This window comes from Mus caroli, unplaced genomic scaffold (assembly GCF_978045245.1).
Source record: "Mus caroli unplaced genomic scaffold, Mus_caroli_1 scaffold_4, whole genome shotgun sequence".
NCBI lineage: Eukaryota > Metazoa > Chordata > Mammalia > Rodentia > Muridae > Mus > Mus caroli.
In genome coordinates this window covers 155,195,233-155,210,738 of record NW_028227259.1, presented here as the reverse complement: position 1 = coordinate 155,210,738, position 15,506 = coordinate 155,195,233, and the positions used below count along the sequence as shown (strand labels likewise).

Genomic DNA, 15,506 nt, shown 5'->3' with positions numbered 1-15,506 from the left:
TCTCCAGCGTCTTTGCTTATTCCCTTATCAAAGACAGACTGTTTCTACGATCACCTGTGGCTATGCTAAGTAACACATATGGTTAGGAATTATTTCAGTAGAGTTGTTTTTATAGACATGGCCAGAAAGACTGAATCCATGTCAGTACACATTCATCTCTGTGTTTATCCTTTGTTTCAAACTTAGTTTTGTTGAAGACAAATCCAAGCAATCAGGCAGGGGCATCACAGACAGCCGTAGTCCAGGCTCTGTGCACACATTTTATTTTGTATTCTGTGCGATAGATCTAAGGCATGTTTATGCTTTGTGTCTGCTCTTTGCTTTCAAGTTACTGCTCCCTAGAAAACGAGCCAAGGAGATCTAACTCACGGAGTCAATAGCACTGTGTGTGTCACTGGGGTACTTGCTGAGGCATTGATGTACTGTAGGATGCATTGGAGTGTCGTCTGTGCCTGTCACCTTCAGATGCCATCTCAGCACAAAGGATAGGAAGGAGGCAGGCACAAAAAGTGGGAAATACTGTAGCATCTCAATGTTTCAAAATCTCTCTCTCTCACAAGCGCTCTCTCTCTCTCTCTCTCTCTCTCTGTCTGTCTCCCCCTCTCCCCTTTCCTTCCCTCCTCTCTCTCTCCCTCTCCTCTCTCTCCCTTTCTCCCCTCCCTTCCTCCCCCTCCCTCTCTCCTTTCTCTCCCTCTCTCCCCACCCTTCCTCCCTCTCCCTCTGCTCTCTCTCTCTTTTTCTATGCCCCCTCTGCTTTATGTCTTTGTCTCTTTGTCTCACTATCTAGTCCATCTCTCTGTCTCTCCATCTCTCTCACTTGTCTCATTCATATATATATATATATATATATATATATATATATATATATATGACTGACTGATATCCCTTATTTAAATCCCAAGTTGAAACAGTCGATGTGCCCCATTCTGGGTCTATACAGCTTGCTAAGTCCACAGCTCTGTCCAGTTTTTCGTTTAGTGCTGGGATTTTTCTTGGCTCAAAAACTCCTAAAGTAGCCATTTGTACCTAAAGGCTAGCTTGAGCTTCCCAGTTACCATCCGCCAGGTGACTGGTAGCCCTGACCATCTGTTTCAGACGACTAAGGTGGAGCAGCTTCCAGCTCTCACACCAGCCCCAGCCATCTCCAGCCACCCCACACATTAGCAGCCAGACTGCCGCCCAGCTGAACCTGCTCCAGCGCTTCTCCCTGCTTCGTCTTACGGCCATCATGGAGAAGTACTCTATGTCCAACAAGCACGGCTGGACCTGGTACGTAACACGTCTGCAGGGGGTCACGTGTTCAGAGCTAAGTGTGCAGTTGCAAAAGACCGCCAGTGTTTATATTTTGGTGTCTGGAGAACGGAGCACTGTCTGAACTACCCTCTCCTGGAAACTGTGGAGCCTTCTGCTTGTCATCTGCCCTCTGGGCAGCAGGGGAGGGGAGTGGGGGAGCTGATGAAGCACACAGGAAACATGGCTTTATTTGTAGCTCTCAGTTGGTTTCCAGGGAAGGGAGTCAGGTTCTGAGAAAGAAACGAGGCCAGTAATGAGTGATAAATTGTGTGAACAGGGGAATCAGAAATAAACCTGCCATAAAATATTGCTGGCAGTTTGTAAAGAAACATCTGTCACTTGTACCTTGTGGCCTGGCACAGAACGCACCCTGACAGCATCAACTCACTGATTCTTCAAGTACATTTGTGCTTTCATTGGCGACTAAAGATGAGATTACGCAGTACATCTTTGGAATTAAGGGCCCAATAGAGTCGACATTGTATGCCGACCTATTGTGGATAGATGATTGTGTGGTTTGAAAAACGTAAGGCGTTGTGTCATATGATATGTGTAGAAGAATTAATGTTGTGTTTATAAAAATGTTTTCAAAGGTTATAAATTGTACAGTCAAATCAATATATGTAAGTGTGTTAAAACTCCCTTTAAAATGTAGATCTGGCTCTAGAAAACTAAAGACACAGCCAAGAAAATCTGGCTCAACACCCCCACACGCCAACCTCAACCAAATTTGTTCTTCTTCTGGTAAATCTTGCATAGATTTTGTTATTCCCTCCCCCCAACTGGGGTGTTTTAAGTGTTCGCTACACAAGAGCTGTTTCAGTCATAATTAAATTGAAAAATTGCCCACCACCCCGACTTGAAAACAGAGAGCCACAAAGACAGTTTTCCAACGTGAATCATGGTGTTTAACAGAAATAACACGTAGGCAAGGGCCACATCTAGAGTGCCACAGACTATGAATGATGTAGGAAAGGTTGAATTCTGCCTTTGCCTCTGAAGTGTTCCAACAGGAGCTTGGCCTCCCTCTCGCTTGCTTCCACAGCCTGTCTGCACAGAGCACCCCAGGGGCCTTGCATGACCTGGTTTCTGTGAATTCCAGGTCCGTTCCAAAGTTCATGAAGAGGATCAAAGCTCCTGACTACCGAGACAAGGCTGTCTTCGGTGTTCCACTCATAGTCCACGTTCAGAGAACAGGACAGCCCCTGCCTCAGAGCATCCAACAAGCACTGAGGTATCTACGTAGCAACTGTCTGGATCAGGTAGAGTGGTAAATCCCAAACACGGGCTTGGGGTGAGGGGATGGCAGACTGAGTCGGGCCTATCCAGTACAAGGCCTAGCCAACCAAGCATAAACAACACAGCACAGAGATCTTTAAGGACACGGCTTAATGTGGCCCAGATACATCCCTGTCTAGCTTTTGATGATGTTCCTCCTTAGCTAGTTGAGTGACACCCTGGTTGGTCAAAGGAAATTGATGTTGATACTTTGTATCTCTAATGTCTAACTTACACTTCCTTGAAATGTGGAAGTAAGCAGTTGGTGGCTCTGTATTTTAAATTATTATTCCAGTGCTACTATTCACTCCACAGCGTTATCAGTTACATTGTTTTGGGGGGGGGGAGGATGAATTTAGTTCTATTTCTCCCCTTATTAATTTCTCAAAGCAGCACAACATGCCAAACAGACTTGTTCACATTTTTTTAAATTCACATGTAAAATGTAAAAGGTCCGTCAGCTAACCCACAGAGCCCCTGGCCTCAGAGCTGACGGGGAAGCTCGAGGGAAGGAAACACTCAGATCACTGTGTTCCTCCAGGATGGTAGGCTCTGTGCGAATGAGATCCATCCCATAATATACACAGCTCCTCCCTATTACCAACCATTCCTTTCTGCTGTGCTCTGTCCCAAAATAAGGACCACACTCTCACTCCACAGACTGCCCCCTGGCACGGCCGCGTTTCCAGCTTTTGTTCAGCACACTGGGGGGGCGGGGGGGGGGGGGGCGACACATCGGTCTTCTCAGTTGTGTTTGTTGATTTGCCCTTGTCTGTGGGCTCAGTGGGCCAGAAGGGGCTAAGCTCCATGAACTCAGAGATCTTGGCTCCTGACACTTACAGAGATATCAAAACACAGCAGGTACTTAAATCACCATGACCCCTCCATGAACTGAGCGCCACTTGCAGGTGTCTTTGGCTAAACCTGGCTAGTGACCTCCTTTGACCTTTATTATCTAGAGAATATACAAATATACATTTTCTTCATATTTTCATGGCAACAGGGCTACTATTTTGGATATTTGGGTAGATGGCTGGTTTTGTTTTCTACATAAAACATCTGGCATTTATTGTAGCATTTTGGTAGGGTAAGCCAATGGATCTGGTTGCTGACATGTAATTACTTTCAGTTGCAATTGTACCATGAATACACATACGTAATGAGAGTTAGCTTTTATAGGTGTTTTACTGAGAGACCAGATCACCAGCAGTAACGGAGAAGGCTCGTTTCAGACAGCTATGCTAAATCCTGTTCTCCTGGCCTCGCTGTCTCTCACACACACCTCCAAGGGAGGCAGCATCGACACCCTGGTCCCCACAGGAAGCCAGCATCTCCTAAGTCTAACCTCACTTCTCACGGTTAGAAGGGCTTTTCGTCATTGGTGTGATGCTGACCCTCTGTAGCCCTCATTAATAAACCCACTGTCAAGATCCTGTTGATGACATTGGCCACTCTGTCATGTAGCACCCTTTCTGTGAGAATGAGAGGAAGAACCCCCCTCGCCCCTGGCTTTGGCCCTTGAGAACCATGTTTCTTTTGGCCCGCTGGCCTGTGTTTTGTATCACAGACTCCAAGTTCATCTAACTGGGTGTGTTTTCCTCTCTGTAGTGCCTGCTTAAAAGCTCAAAGCCAAATGCATATTCCACTATAGGAAATGTAAATACCTCTTCGGGGCACAAATTCCTTAGTTGTGGCCCTCTTCCCAGCTTATTAATCCTTTTTAATTTTTATTTGTTGTTGTAATTTCCCTTTCTGGTCTCTTTCAACTAACCTTTTATAGATCACTACAAGTCTTGTTCTTTCTTGAACTAGTTTGGATATAAATAAGTGAATTGCAGTACCCGTGGATAGAAAACACCACCCCACGCCATGGATTCATAGTGATGTCTGTACTTAAATCACTCCTCTGATTGGTCTCATCTACCTTCTGCAGCCAAAACTGTAGACATAAAGTCATAGGAAGAGAAGGGAGTGGACATACTGACGCTCTTCAGCCCCATTAGACTATCTTCTTCCCTGTATCAGTCTCAAAGAGTTCTGTGGTGGGGAAAATGTGTGCAGAGCTCTGTAGGAAAAGGTCCCTGACAGGGACATAGATACTGACAAGCCATGTAGCCGGACTGGGGAAGCACTGGTGCTTCTCTTAGGTCATTAAAAAAAAAGAAGCAGAAATGGCTGTGGGCTATCCAAAGGAACATAGCTACTGCCTTGTGTTTGGCCTTCCCTTTGCATGTCACGTATAGGGGAGTACACAGACAGTGCCTCCGTGTGGCAAAGAGGTGACAGAAGAGCAGGCAACAAGAAAACTAAAGAAGCAGGAAGCCAGGAGAATGGGCAGTGGGGGAAAGACTACCCTAGAGATCTACAGCAAACACAAACTAAAGACAAAGAACAGGAGGCGGGGCTAGGAAGAGGAAGGAGGCGGAGCCAGGAAGGGGAAGGGAAACAGAAGTCCTTTCTCTGCCCTGGGTATCCCATTGGAATTGAAATTCACTTCTGCACAGGGCCTTGCACTCTCAACCCAGGATTGTGGAAGACCAGGAATACCACCACTCCCACACATCCTTCCTGTAAGCCATATTCCATGGGAACCATCTTCCGAGACTGCCTTGAAGCTCTGGAATTGAGCAGAGTGGGAGGTGGGGGTCCCTTCCCTGAAGGCTAAACACTAGAACATCAGCACTCATCAGAAGGCTGTCAAAGCCAGCCAGCAGCACAGAACCCTAAAACATTGCCAGCACTCACTTCCCACACTCCCCAGCGCACTGCAGTTTATGTATGAGGAAGTACAGCATATCCATTTTCACCCTCGCAGATGGCTGCAGATGAAGTGAAGAGGTTTAGCCTTCAATTGCCAGCCATTTGTATTCGACATGGTAGCTTGTGAGACCAGCCTTGCTTTGTTGTGTGAGTTTTCACATCTGTCTTAAATCACCCAGGCACCGCTGCAGCACAGGTTATCTCTGGCTACTGATAAATACGAAGCTCCTGCGGTGAAAGGCTAAACCAACACCGCACCCGCAGGATCTCTGCACACACTACTTTATGACTCTTGCTTTCTGAATAAAGCCAACCTTTCTTCATTAGCTGAGGCCCATTTCTAAAGAAGAGGAAATGGAAGTCTTGATAAACATCATTAAGCCCTGCAAGGATTAGCATAAACAGGATGCCAGGGAGGAGATTTAATACTATTTAGATGAAATTTGAATTCTAATGCAGCACTCTCACCCAGCCACTCCTTATAATGGAGCCACAAGATTTAAAAGCCTAATAATTCTGGGAAGACACTTCATTTCCAGGGGAAGAGTTCTCTACCCTGCCACTTGCTCATCCCCTTGTCAGCTGACTACCTGAGACAGGATGAAGGATGATCTGGAACCTTCCACAGAAACTGCTATTTGAGCCCAGGCTTTTAGGTAGCTAGGGATCGAAAACAAAAGGGAAAAAGGGGTGGAAGTAACCCAAAGGAGCACTCGCCACTCAACCTTTGGTCATTCAGCGGGGAGCTCACAGGCAAGAGAGGTGCTCCTGCAGGGGGCGCTCCTGCAGGGGGTTCTTAATGGCTGAGCACCTCGTGCCACCTGAGGAGAGCAGTGGAGATGTAAAGAGCAGGCCTGCGGTGTAAATTCTGGGGCCCAGTATAAAATCAAAGAGTACGGTTTCTTGTTCATTTCTACTTTAATTTTTCAAAAGGGTTTAGTCATTTTTATCTTAAGTGCATGAGTGTTTTGCCTGCAAGTGTGTCTGTGCGCCACAGTGCATGTCCGGTGTCCACATAGGCCAGAAGAGGGCATCAGAGTCCCTCTAGAACTGGAATTACTGAAGGCCGTGATTCCATGTGGGTTCTGGGAACGAACTGAACCCAGGCCCTCTGCAAGAGCAACCAGCTCTCTTAGCTGCCGAGCAGTCACTCCAGCCAGTCCTCATTCATATACGTGTGAGACTCTCAAGTCTGACAACAGAGCATTAAAGAGACTGAAAGACCTAGGTTACCTCTCAACCACAGTGAGTATCAGAACAAACAAAACACTTTCTGTTCTTAGAACAAAGTATCTTAGGTCCAGCATGCAAATGTACTGGAAGCTTTGCTACAAAAAAAAAAAAATGGCTATTGGCAATTAGTATCTTTCACAGTTCAGAGATGGCCACACTACTACACCTTTAGAACCCAGGCACTGCTGACTGACTGCCACTTCAGAAACCCAATCCTAAACGGTCAGGGGTTCCCCACTTCATTCATGGAGAAGCAGTTAAGAGTCAGACAACAGAAAACTCCTAAGTTTGTTTGTTCATCACCTCACTGCTGTCCCTTAGAAGACTGCGTTTCTTGGGCCATTCTTAGGTTCTGTACCTAGAATCTGGTCTGGTTTTTAAAAATCATTTTGTATTTACCAAGCTTAGGAAAGCCATTTCCTTCTAGGCTTCCAATACAGTCCACAGAACCCAGAGCTGTTTTCCACCTCTCCTGGAAGGTGAGGGCAGAACGGGAGGTTTCTGTCAGAGTGAAGCAGAATGAATAGTTGACCCAGCCTGACCCCCTGCAGGCGGCTCAGTCAGAAGGCGCACCTCAGAGCCTGCAGCTAGAAAGTCCCAGACAGATTTGAAATAATAAAGATCACAGTGTTTTCCAAAAGAAGAAACTTGAGATCTGAACAATTCAAAGAAGGCGCCCATCCAGGATGTACACGTGTACAGACTCACAAAGAGCCACAGGACACAGTGGGCCAACAGAGTGGGCTGGGCAGTACAACTCAAACATCCCTTTTGTAGACTCTCTTCCATGCTCCTCTGCTTGGGGGTTGGGAAAGGGGGAAGAATTCCTTTCAAATGACATAAATAGTTGTGAATCACACTTAAGAATACACCCTCGGGGCACTGTGACCCAGCGCTGCACAGCTCTGAGGTATACACAGTCCGGAGCCTCCTACCAGAAGTACGGAGACTCACGGATGTAAACAAACTGAAGCTGGATCTCATTTCAATAAGCACCTGCCTCGTAGCTTGATTTCTTTCTTCCTTTCTTTTTTCCTGTCCTTTTAACAATGCCTACTTTCTTCCTGTGCACTGTGATGCAATTTGAAATACTTGCCAGATCGGGGAAAATAAATGTTCTTAAGACTGGTTGTAGAGAATCACCCAAATATAGCTAAACGTGGCATTTTCTAGACACTGCAAACTTGGAATGAAGTAACTAACACATTAAATAGCAATCTGCCTAGATATCTTGATCTGTGGAATTCAGTGAGAAGCCCAGGAATGCAAAGAGCTTTTCCTGAGATTTCTGTTCTTATGACCACAGAATGTACCCGTGTTTAATTTCCCCTATGATCTATGCAGCTGACATGTACAGACTCCAACTGTCCTCTAATGGCTTGGAATTCTCCCCATGTTCCTGTAGTTTTTTTCTTTTCTTTTCTTTTTTTTTTTCCAAGTTAAGGTTGCTTTCATTTATAGCAACAAGCAAGAGACACCAGGGCATGGCAACCATACACATGTATCTCTCTGGGTATCTATGAGAAAGAGAAATGACCACTGGCCACTGATTACTGGTCTGGCTACTCAGAAACATTCCACCTTGCTCTTAAAGAAGTGAGCTAATCTGTGTGCCACTGGGGAGCGAGGAGAGTGGAGAGCAGAAACTCAAAGTCTAGGTGTCGAGAACATGGTGCCTTGATATTGAGGCCCAGGATCCCAGGAAACCTCAGCTGTGGTTTGGATAGGGCAAGTCCTGGGTGAGAGGGCACTAGAGGTGCTGAACCTAACCTACCCGATTGCTCTCGGCATCTTCACTGTACCATTGTTCAACTCACTCATCCCTCTTTGGGTCCTTATTGCTCTGTTAGGAAGCAGTCAAACTGCTAAAAGTGAAAAGTTGGGATGGGGTGTAGGGAAAGGGTCTGGGGCCTCAATAAGATAGCCACACACTCCATAGTAGGCAAGGTGACAAGGAAAGAAAGTTACTTCTGCTGGAGCATTTACAGCTACACTGAAGCGGGCACAGTGTTCCCATGCCTCACTGTCAGTAAGAGATCAGCCTCACATTCTTACGCCACCGGCTGGTTTAAACCAGTATAGCTGATGAGCAGAGCACACACAAATCCAACCTCGAGCACATACTTGTGTTTCCTCAAGTGCTGACCCTGGAGGAACTGGAATTTCTACCAAGCGTCGTCTTCATACTTTTTAAAAACAGAAGCTTCTCTTCCCTCACAGGCCGTTTCTTTTAAATTTTCCCACATACGATACTATCTATAAAAAGCCACCCAGGAGGGAGTCATGTTCCTCCCCAACTGATCATGTAAAGTTCCGGCAGAATGTGAGAAACACACATTGCAGGTGCCACATATTCCAAAGAAAGGAAATCAAATGAGACGCTCGGAATACAGGCTTATACAATTTTGTTTTAGGAGCCATTCCCCAAAGCGATACTTCCAGTCTCTAAGCACATTATTTTGATTAAATCTCCCATAGTGGGGTGGAGGGAAACCTATTTCAAAATTCTCCCATGAAAGTTCAAATGTTAAAAGACAGGGAAGTTTTTCCCTTCTCTGCTCACTAACGACTCCTAGAATAAGAATGCTTTCTATGGCTACTTGTTGAAAAATAAATAAATAAAATTACACCATCTGCTATCACAAGAGTTTTCACTGTAGTTCTGTGGGGTGGGATATCATCCACATCTCTCTTTGATATGAAAGGGAGCCAATACTCGACTGTTACCTAAAGTAGCTATCCTGGAAATTCAGAATTATTGAGGTAGGATAGACTCCCAGCTCCCCAAGTCCTGGCCGCAGGCTACCTCTTCACAGCCAAGATTCCTACCCCAAGAAAGAAGTTGTGAGGAAAAAGAAGACCCAGCTTATGACGTTTCCCTGTGACTCATTGCAGGTGGGTCTTTTCCGCAAGTCAGGAGTGAAGTCTCGAATCCATGCCCTCCGTCAGATGAATGAGAACTTCCCTGACAATGTGAGCTATGAAGACCAGTCTGCATATGACGTGGCAGATATGGTGAAGCAGTTCTTCCGGGACCTCCCTGAGCCCCTGTTCACCAACAAGCTCAGCGAGACCTTCCTCCACATCTATCAGTGTAAGTACCAATAACACAGTGTGACAACTGTCAAAAGGATAGTATTTCAAAGATTCATTTACTATGTCTGCATGAGTGTATATGCACCACATGTATGCAGTACCCAGGGAAGCCAGAAGAGGGCGTCAGATGCACTGGAACTAGAGTTACCCATGTTTGTGAGCCATCATGTGGGGAGCTGGGAAATGAACTATGCTCCTCTATGAAAACAGTCAACACATTTAGCTGCTGAGCCACATCCCCAGCCCTGCAAAAGATGGAATTTTAATTATACAAATAATTCATGAGTCTGTGAAGAAGTATATAAAAGTGACAGACCTACCTCTTCAGAAATATCCATTGCTCAGTTTGCTATGGACATCTCTCTGCCATTCTTTGTATGTGTCTGAAAATACCTTCTCAATATTAATATATGCCTACTTTTCTATAATCTCATGCTAATTTCCAGTGCACTAATTATTCTAATATATTTAAAGCATAAAAGGATCCAATAGAATTTAGTGTGTGTGTGTGTGTGTATGTGTGTGTGTGTGTGTTAAACCTGCCTTACTTTTTTGAAAGATAAACATTCAATTTGATACAAAATTTGACAGAAGATTCAGATTCAAATGTAATATAAGGCTGAAAGTGAGCAGGAAAGCAGATACAACATTTCAACCAGCGAAATGAAGCAAACCAAATCAAGGTCACACCTTCATTCGGCTAACTCGTGTTTTCATCTGGAAGATTTTAAGTGATGTTAAATCAGTAGTTCTTCAGAAAGCCACTATAGCTAAAGTAGTAATGAGAAGAGCAATTGATTTAAAAGCCCATTCTGCTAAATGTAGTTATAAAGGCAGACATTAGAAATGAGCATGCAGGTCTTTTTTCTAAGGGATAATGATGTCATTACAAATTGGCAATCAGCTTCATGGCCCAAGTATCAGTTCTTAGCGGGGAATTACTCCGGTCCACAGACTTTGATTTTTGCATCAAAATATGGCTCAACGGGGCCATGAGATGGAATTGATCCAGTCTGAAGACCCCTAATGTAGAGACTCTGTACCAAATGTGTTTAAGAAGTGTATAATAGTACAAATTCAGAGAGTGCTGCTGAGAGAGAGCACGCTCTGCTTTCCAGTGGATATGAATGCTTACATTTAAGCTGACACTATCTATGGCTAAAGCCAAGTTATTTCCAAGACACAAATACCTTTTTGGCTCTTGCCTAAACATACAACCAAGAAGCCAGATCAAAGCAGGACTTCATTTTATCTGCACAAACCTTAATAGAGCAGGGCTGTGCTAGGTGCTGCAAGCTTAGACTATGTGACACCCACTGTCTGTTCTTAGGGATCTTAGACTAGGGGTGGATGAGACAGGATCATAAATGACTAGGATACAGGAAGGTAACAAGGTTACAAGGACAGATCTACGAAGGCTGGGGTGAACAAGGGGAACTTGGTGGGAGGAAAAGACAGCTGGACATGAAGGCTAAGTGTGTAACACTGCACCAGAGGACACAGATAAACTAGGAGGCTGTGGTAACACAAAAGTGGCATTAATAGTTAGATAACTATTAAGTAATTATAAATGATTCATTGGTAGCCGGACGTGGTGGTGCACGCCTTTAATCCCAGCACTCGGGAGGCAGAGGCAGGCGAATTTCTGAGTTCGAGGCCAGCCTGGTCTACAAAGTGAGTTACAGGACAGCCAGGGCTACACAGAGAAACCCTATCTCGAAAAACCAAAAATAAATAAATAAATCATCGGGTATTGAAAGACGTAATGCCCAAAGCAGAGCCAACCTCCATACACACAAATGTAGTTATTTAATGATAATATTTTATTACTACACATGACAGAAAAGAATTGAAATTAAATCATTCCAGTGTTGGGTAAATCTACAGCCCAGAGTTGCTAGGACACCAGCCTCTGGTGTCTTTGACGATCTTGAAGTCAGATTGTGATGAGGTACACATTACTGCTACCTACACAATTATCATATCTTCATAAGATCACACTCAGAAGCTAGAAGAGAGAGCTCAGGTGTCTCCTGGGGCATGCATCTCTTCTTATGGAGAACATGGGCCTCTCAACAACTCCGAACACCATCCCTGGTCTCACCCGCCAAAACTGGTTTACACTGCCTCTTGAGTAGGCAATGGAAAGAGGAACAGAGGACAGGACAGGATAAGATAGGGACAGAGCTGTTAGTATAAGCTGAGATGCTTCATCTCTGGATCAGTGGGAGGGGCCCGTTTCCCCAAGCAGCCCCTATCCCAAAAGGAACATGTATTTTGTTAGTGAAGAAGAGAGACTCTTGAGCGGTCACAAGGGTGAAATTCATCAGCACTGATTTAAGGTCTGTGAATCTGGACTAGGTGAATAAGTTGAATCAAGAAGACAAGCTTAGAATCTGGCAGAGCAAGCAGACTCCTGGGGTTCCTGAGAAGAGATTCCAGGGCAGGCCCCAGAGTCTAAGTGTCCTAGCTAATACTGAGTTCCAGTTGCCTCCCCCTTCTCTAAAGTAGCTCCGTTGTGGCTGTGTCACTTCCTTTGCTGCTGTCAGATGACTAGAGCACAGGATGGGGTGGATCATGGAGATGTTAATCTTACCAGCCTGTAGGATTAAGATAGAGGATGGGGAGGGATCAGAGACAAGCCTGGTGGCCCCAGGCTCAGGGGTGAGGGACACCAGAAGGGAAAGGAGAGATGGAGGTGATGCAGACACAGAGAGATCGCTGTTCAGTCAGGAAAGCATGCCGACTGTGAGCATCGCCACCCACACACTATGGTGTTCACAAAGGCAAATCTGGGGGTATCTCCAGGAACCAAGAGAGACGCAGGAGCCACAGCAGTGTCATGTGTAACAGAAAGCATGGCTTAAAGGTGAGCGTAGCTGCCATCCAAAGCAAACAGAATCCAGAGTAAATGTATCTCCAAAGAAGACAAGGGAGCGCGTGATGAGAAGAGAGAGATAGCATATGCACGTGGCCAGCGACTTCAAGATTAGCAGCCAGAGCAAACCCTAGAGCTGTGTTAGATAATATATATACACAGGAATTGTCTTCCCTACAGAGCAGCTTTTACAAGCAGTTCAAGGGTAGGTGGTGAACTTACATCATTGGTTATACTGGCTTCAGCATAAGCAAAACAAACAAACAAAAAAACAGCTTCACTATTATCCAGACAAAAAATGTTCTCTGGAAAACCCAGTCTTTGCCAGTATGTGATAGACAGGCAATAAGTAGTTATGCCTGCCTAGAAATCTGGATTTTCTGGCCTTCTGCAAAGCACTCAGAAGGGCGAGGAGAGCCCAGATGCAGGCAGAAGGTTACACTACTGAGAGCAGCCAGGGCAATTCTTTTCTATCATACACCTCTACCAGTAATAAATGTCTGAGTGTCTCTTTCTAATACACTGAAGACACAGTGATATACACAGAAACAGTGTGCACATTATAAAGCACAGTTGAAAGTTTAAGGAATTATCATAAGCACACTGCCCCAAGACTCAGGAGTGCAAACAGCCTTACATACACACACACACACACACACACACACACACACACACACACTGCTCCCAGGTGTGGCTTTTGAAGGAAGACAGCCATATTCATCACAGTGAGCCCCTATCTGCATCTTTGAATCAAACCCACATGATCAAGAAACAGGCAAAGCCAGGGGCACAGCACAATGCTGTCCCTCAGTCCCAATTTGTTGCGATTTTTTTTTCCATTTTCTACCTCACATTTTTTGAGCTATTTGCCTAGAGCCTATATAATCAATGTCCATCATCCCCAACAGAGTCACTCTCAGGGAGGTTGAGACCCCATTCACTCCCCACAGCTATAGGGGACCGAGTTCCTTTTTCACAAGCACAACTCAAAGCTCCTGATCCTAAGATTATCAAGCAGGTAACACTGAATGACCACTCAGAGTCAAAACAGCACATTCTCCCAACTGAGCCCTCCTAACTTTAGGGACAGGAAGGTTCTACCAGGCTCACCACTGAGGCACTAGCTCCCTAGGGGTGGTCAAGGACAAACAGCTCACCCACTGCTCATTGTACCAAGGAAAGCAACATGGCCTGGGGCTCTACTATGGTGGGAAAAGGCCAGGTCTTTGTCTTTTTGCCCAGTGGCTTTCACAGCTGTGTCCCACCTGGCCTTGGCCATCCCTAAGGTGCTACCCAAGCTGCCTGACGGTCAAAGAGGGTGAGCAAGAGAGAGGTCAGGCTGACAGAGCCCCAATAGATGACCAACTCCCACCAAAATGGACAACCTTAACACAGAAGAGCCAGGTGACACTCAGAGTGTGAGGAGCCAGAGTGGCCACTTTGCTCTAAGTACCTCCAGGACACTCAGATGGGTTCTGGAGTTTGATGAGGTTCAAGTTCCAACTCTGTTGATGGCTCTGAGTGTCTTTGGTCTGGAAGAGGAGAGCATGCATCCTTCCTCACTGACTCTTCCTCCTAATAACCTGGTGCCTACTTCTCTTCAGATGTCCCCAAAGAGCAGCGGCTGCAGGCCGTGCAGGCGGCCATCCTGCTGCTGGCTGACGAGAACCGGGAGGCCCTGCAGACTCTCCTGTGCTTCCTGCATGACGTAGTAAACTTGGTGGACGAGAATCAGATGACGCCCATGAATCTGGCCGTGTGCCTGGCCCCCTCCCTCTTTCACCTAAACTTACTGAAGAAAGAAAGCTCCCCAAGGTGAGTGTTCCTTGTCCTGGGCATCGTTCCCAAACCAGGTCTCCCCAAGATCCATTTTTCCTAAAAAGTAAAATTAAATGAAAGTGTCCTCATGCTAGAATTCAGATAGAAGATTATCAGGACTTACTGTGGGAGCAGAGAGAGGAACCCTCATCCCTGGGCTGGGCTCATAGTACTACTAACGTCACCCTAAAGTAGATCAGTTGAGATCCAGTAAGCCCAAGAAGTTTTGTTCTATTTTATGTGAGTGGGAAGGAGTAAAATACTTGAAAAGGTATTTTACGATCGTTGGTCTTTAAAAGCTATATTTAAACAACAGAGCACGTGAGCCTGCAGTTGAGCGGTTTCAAACGGGAGAAAAACCTAATAACTTTCCACCTACATCTCTTCCTGTCTTTGTTCTTTTCCATGGCTTTTGGTTGTGAGCTGTCAGCCTGCCAACCTGCCTTGGAGCATCTAAAAGATGTGTGGTCATTGGTTTTATTTGGAACTGAGAAAGCCTGGGGTCTGGGCAGCATCTGGGGATAAATGGCAAACAGATGGGACGATCTGGGTATCCCAACACACTCTCTGGCTGGGGATCTGCTCAGCACATTCATATTCAATTACAGAGTCATCCAGAAGAAGTACGCCACTGGGAAGCCAGATCAGAAGGACCTCAATGAAAATCTAGCTGCAGCTCAGGGGCTGGCCCACATGATCACGGAATGCAACCGACTCTTTGAGGTGAGGTCTTGGAACCAGGGGCAGGCTGGGAAGCAGAGGATGCTTGTCTCTTTGCTCTTCGTTTTATGACAGTGTGTACCGTACCTCCGGTCTCCACTCCCAGGAGTTATAAAGTGCTAGCTGTACAGGAAGGCTTTGGCAGTCACATGGTCTTGGGGCTTACCATTATGACAGATTTTTTTGTGCAGAAATCATCAGATTTAAGGCCAGTTGGTCAATTACGATACATTTTATTTTTACATCAAACTTGATTAGGGTCTTCCTTTGTCTCTGTCTCTGTCTCTGTCTCTGTCTCTGTCTCTCTCTCTCTCTGTGTGTGTGTGTGTGTGTGTGTGTGTGTGTGTGTGTGTGTGTGTGTGTGTGTGTTTGTGTGTGTGTGTGTGTGTGTGACTAAGCAATCCTTGTCCCTAGAATCAATGACAGCCGA

General features: G+C 45.6%; 1 protein-coding gene across 15 annotated transcripts in view; it reads left to right on the top strand.

Moving 5' to 3' along the window:
• Stard13 (StAR related lipid transfer domain containing 13) overlaps nucleotides 1-15,506 on the top strand; it is a 199,974-nt gene that overhangs the window by 176,116 nt on the left and 8,352 nt on the right. For 10 of the 15 annotated variants that reach the window (XM_029477491.2, XM_029477489.2, XM_085837490.1 and 7 more), the window contains 5 exons: nucleotides 1,096-1,269; nucleotides 2,339-2,555; nucleotides 9,460-9,658; nucleotides 14,143-14,353; nucleotides 14,965-15,079. In XM_029477491.2, the coding sequence (XP_029333351.1) occupies nucleotides 1,096-1,269; nucleotides 2,339-2,555; nucleotides 9,460-9,658; nucleotides 14,143-14,353; nucleotides 14,965-15,079 (916 nt within the window). The remainder of the gene's footprint in view (nucleotides 1-1,095; nucleotides 1,270-2,338; nucleotides 2,556-9,459; nucleotides 9,659-14,142; nucleotides 14,354-14,964; nucleotides 15,080-15,506) is intronic. The other 5 variants (XM_029477493.2, XM_085837486.1, XM_021161875.3 and 2 more) reach the window with 1 other exon arrangement.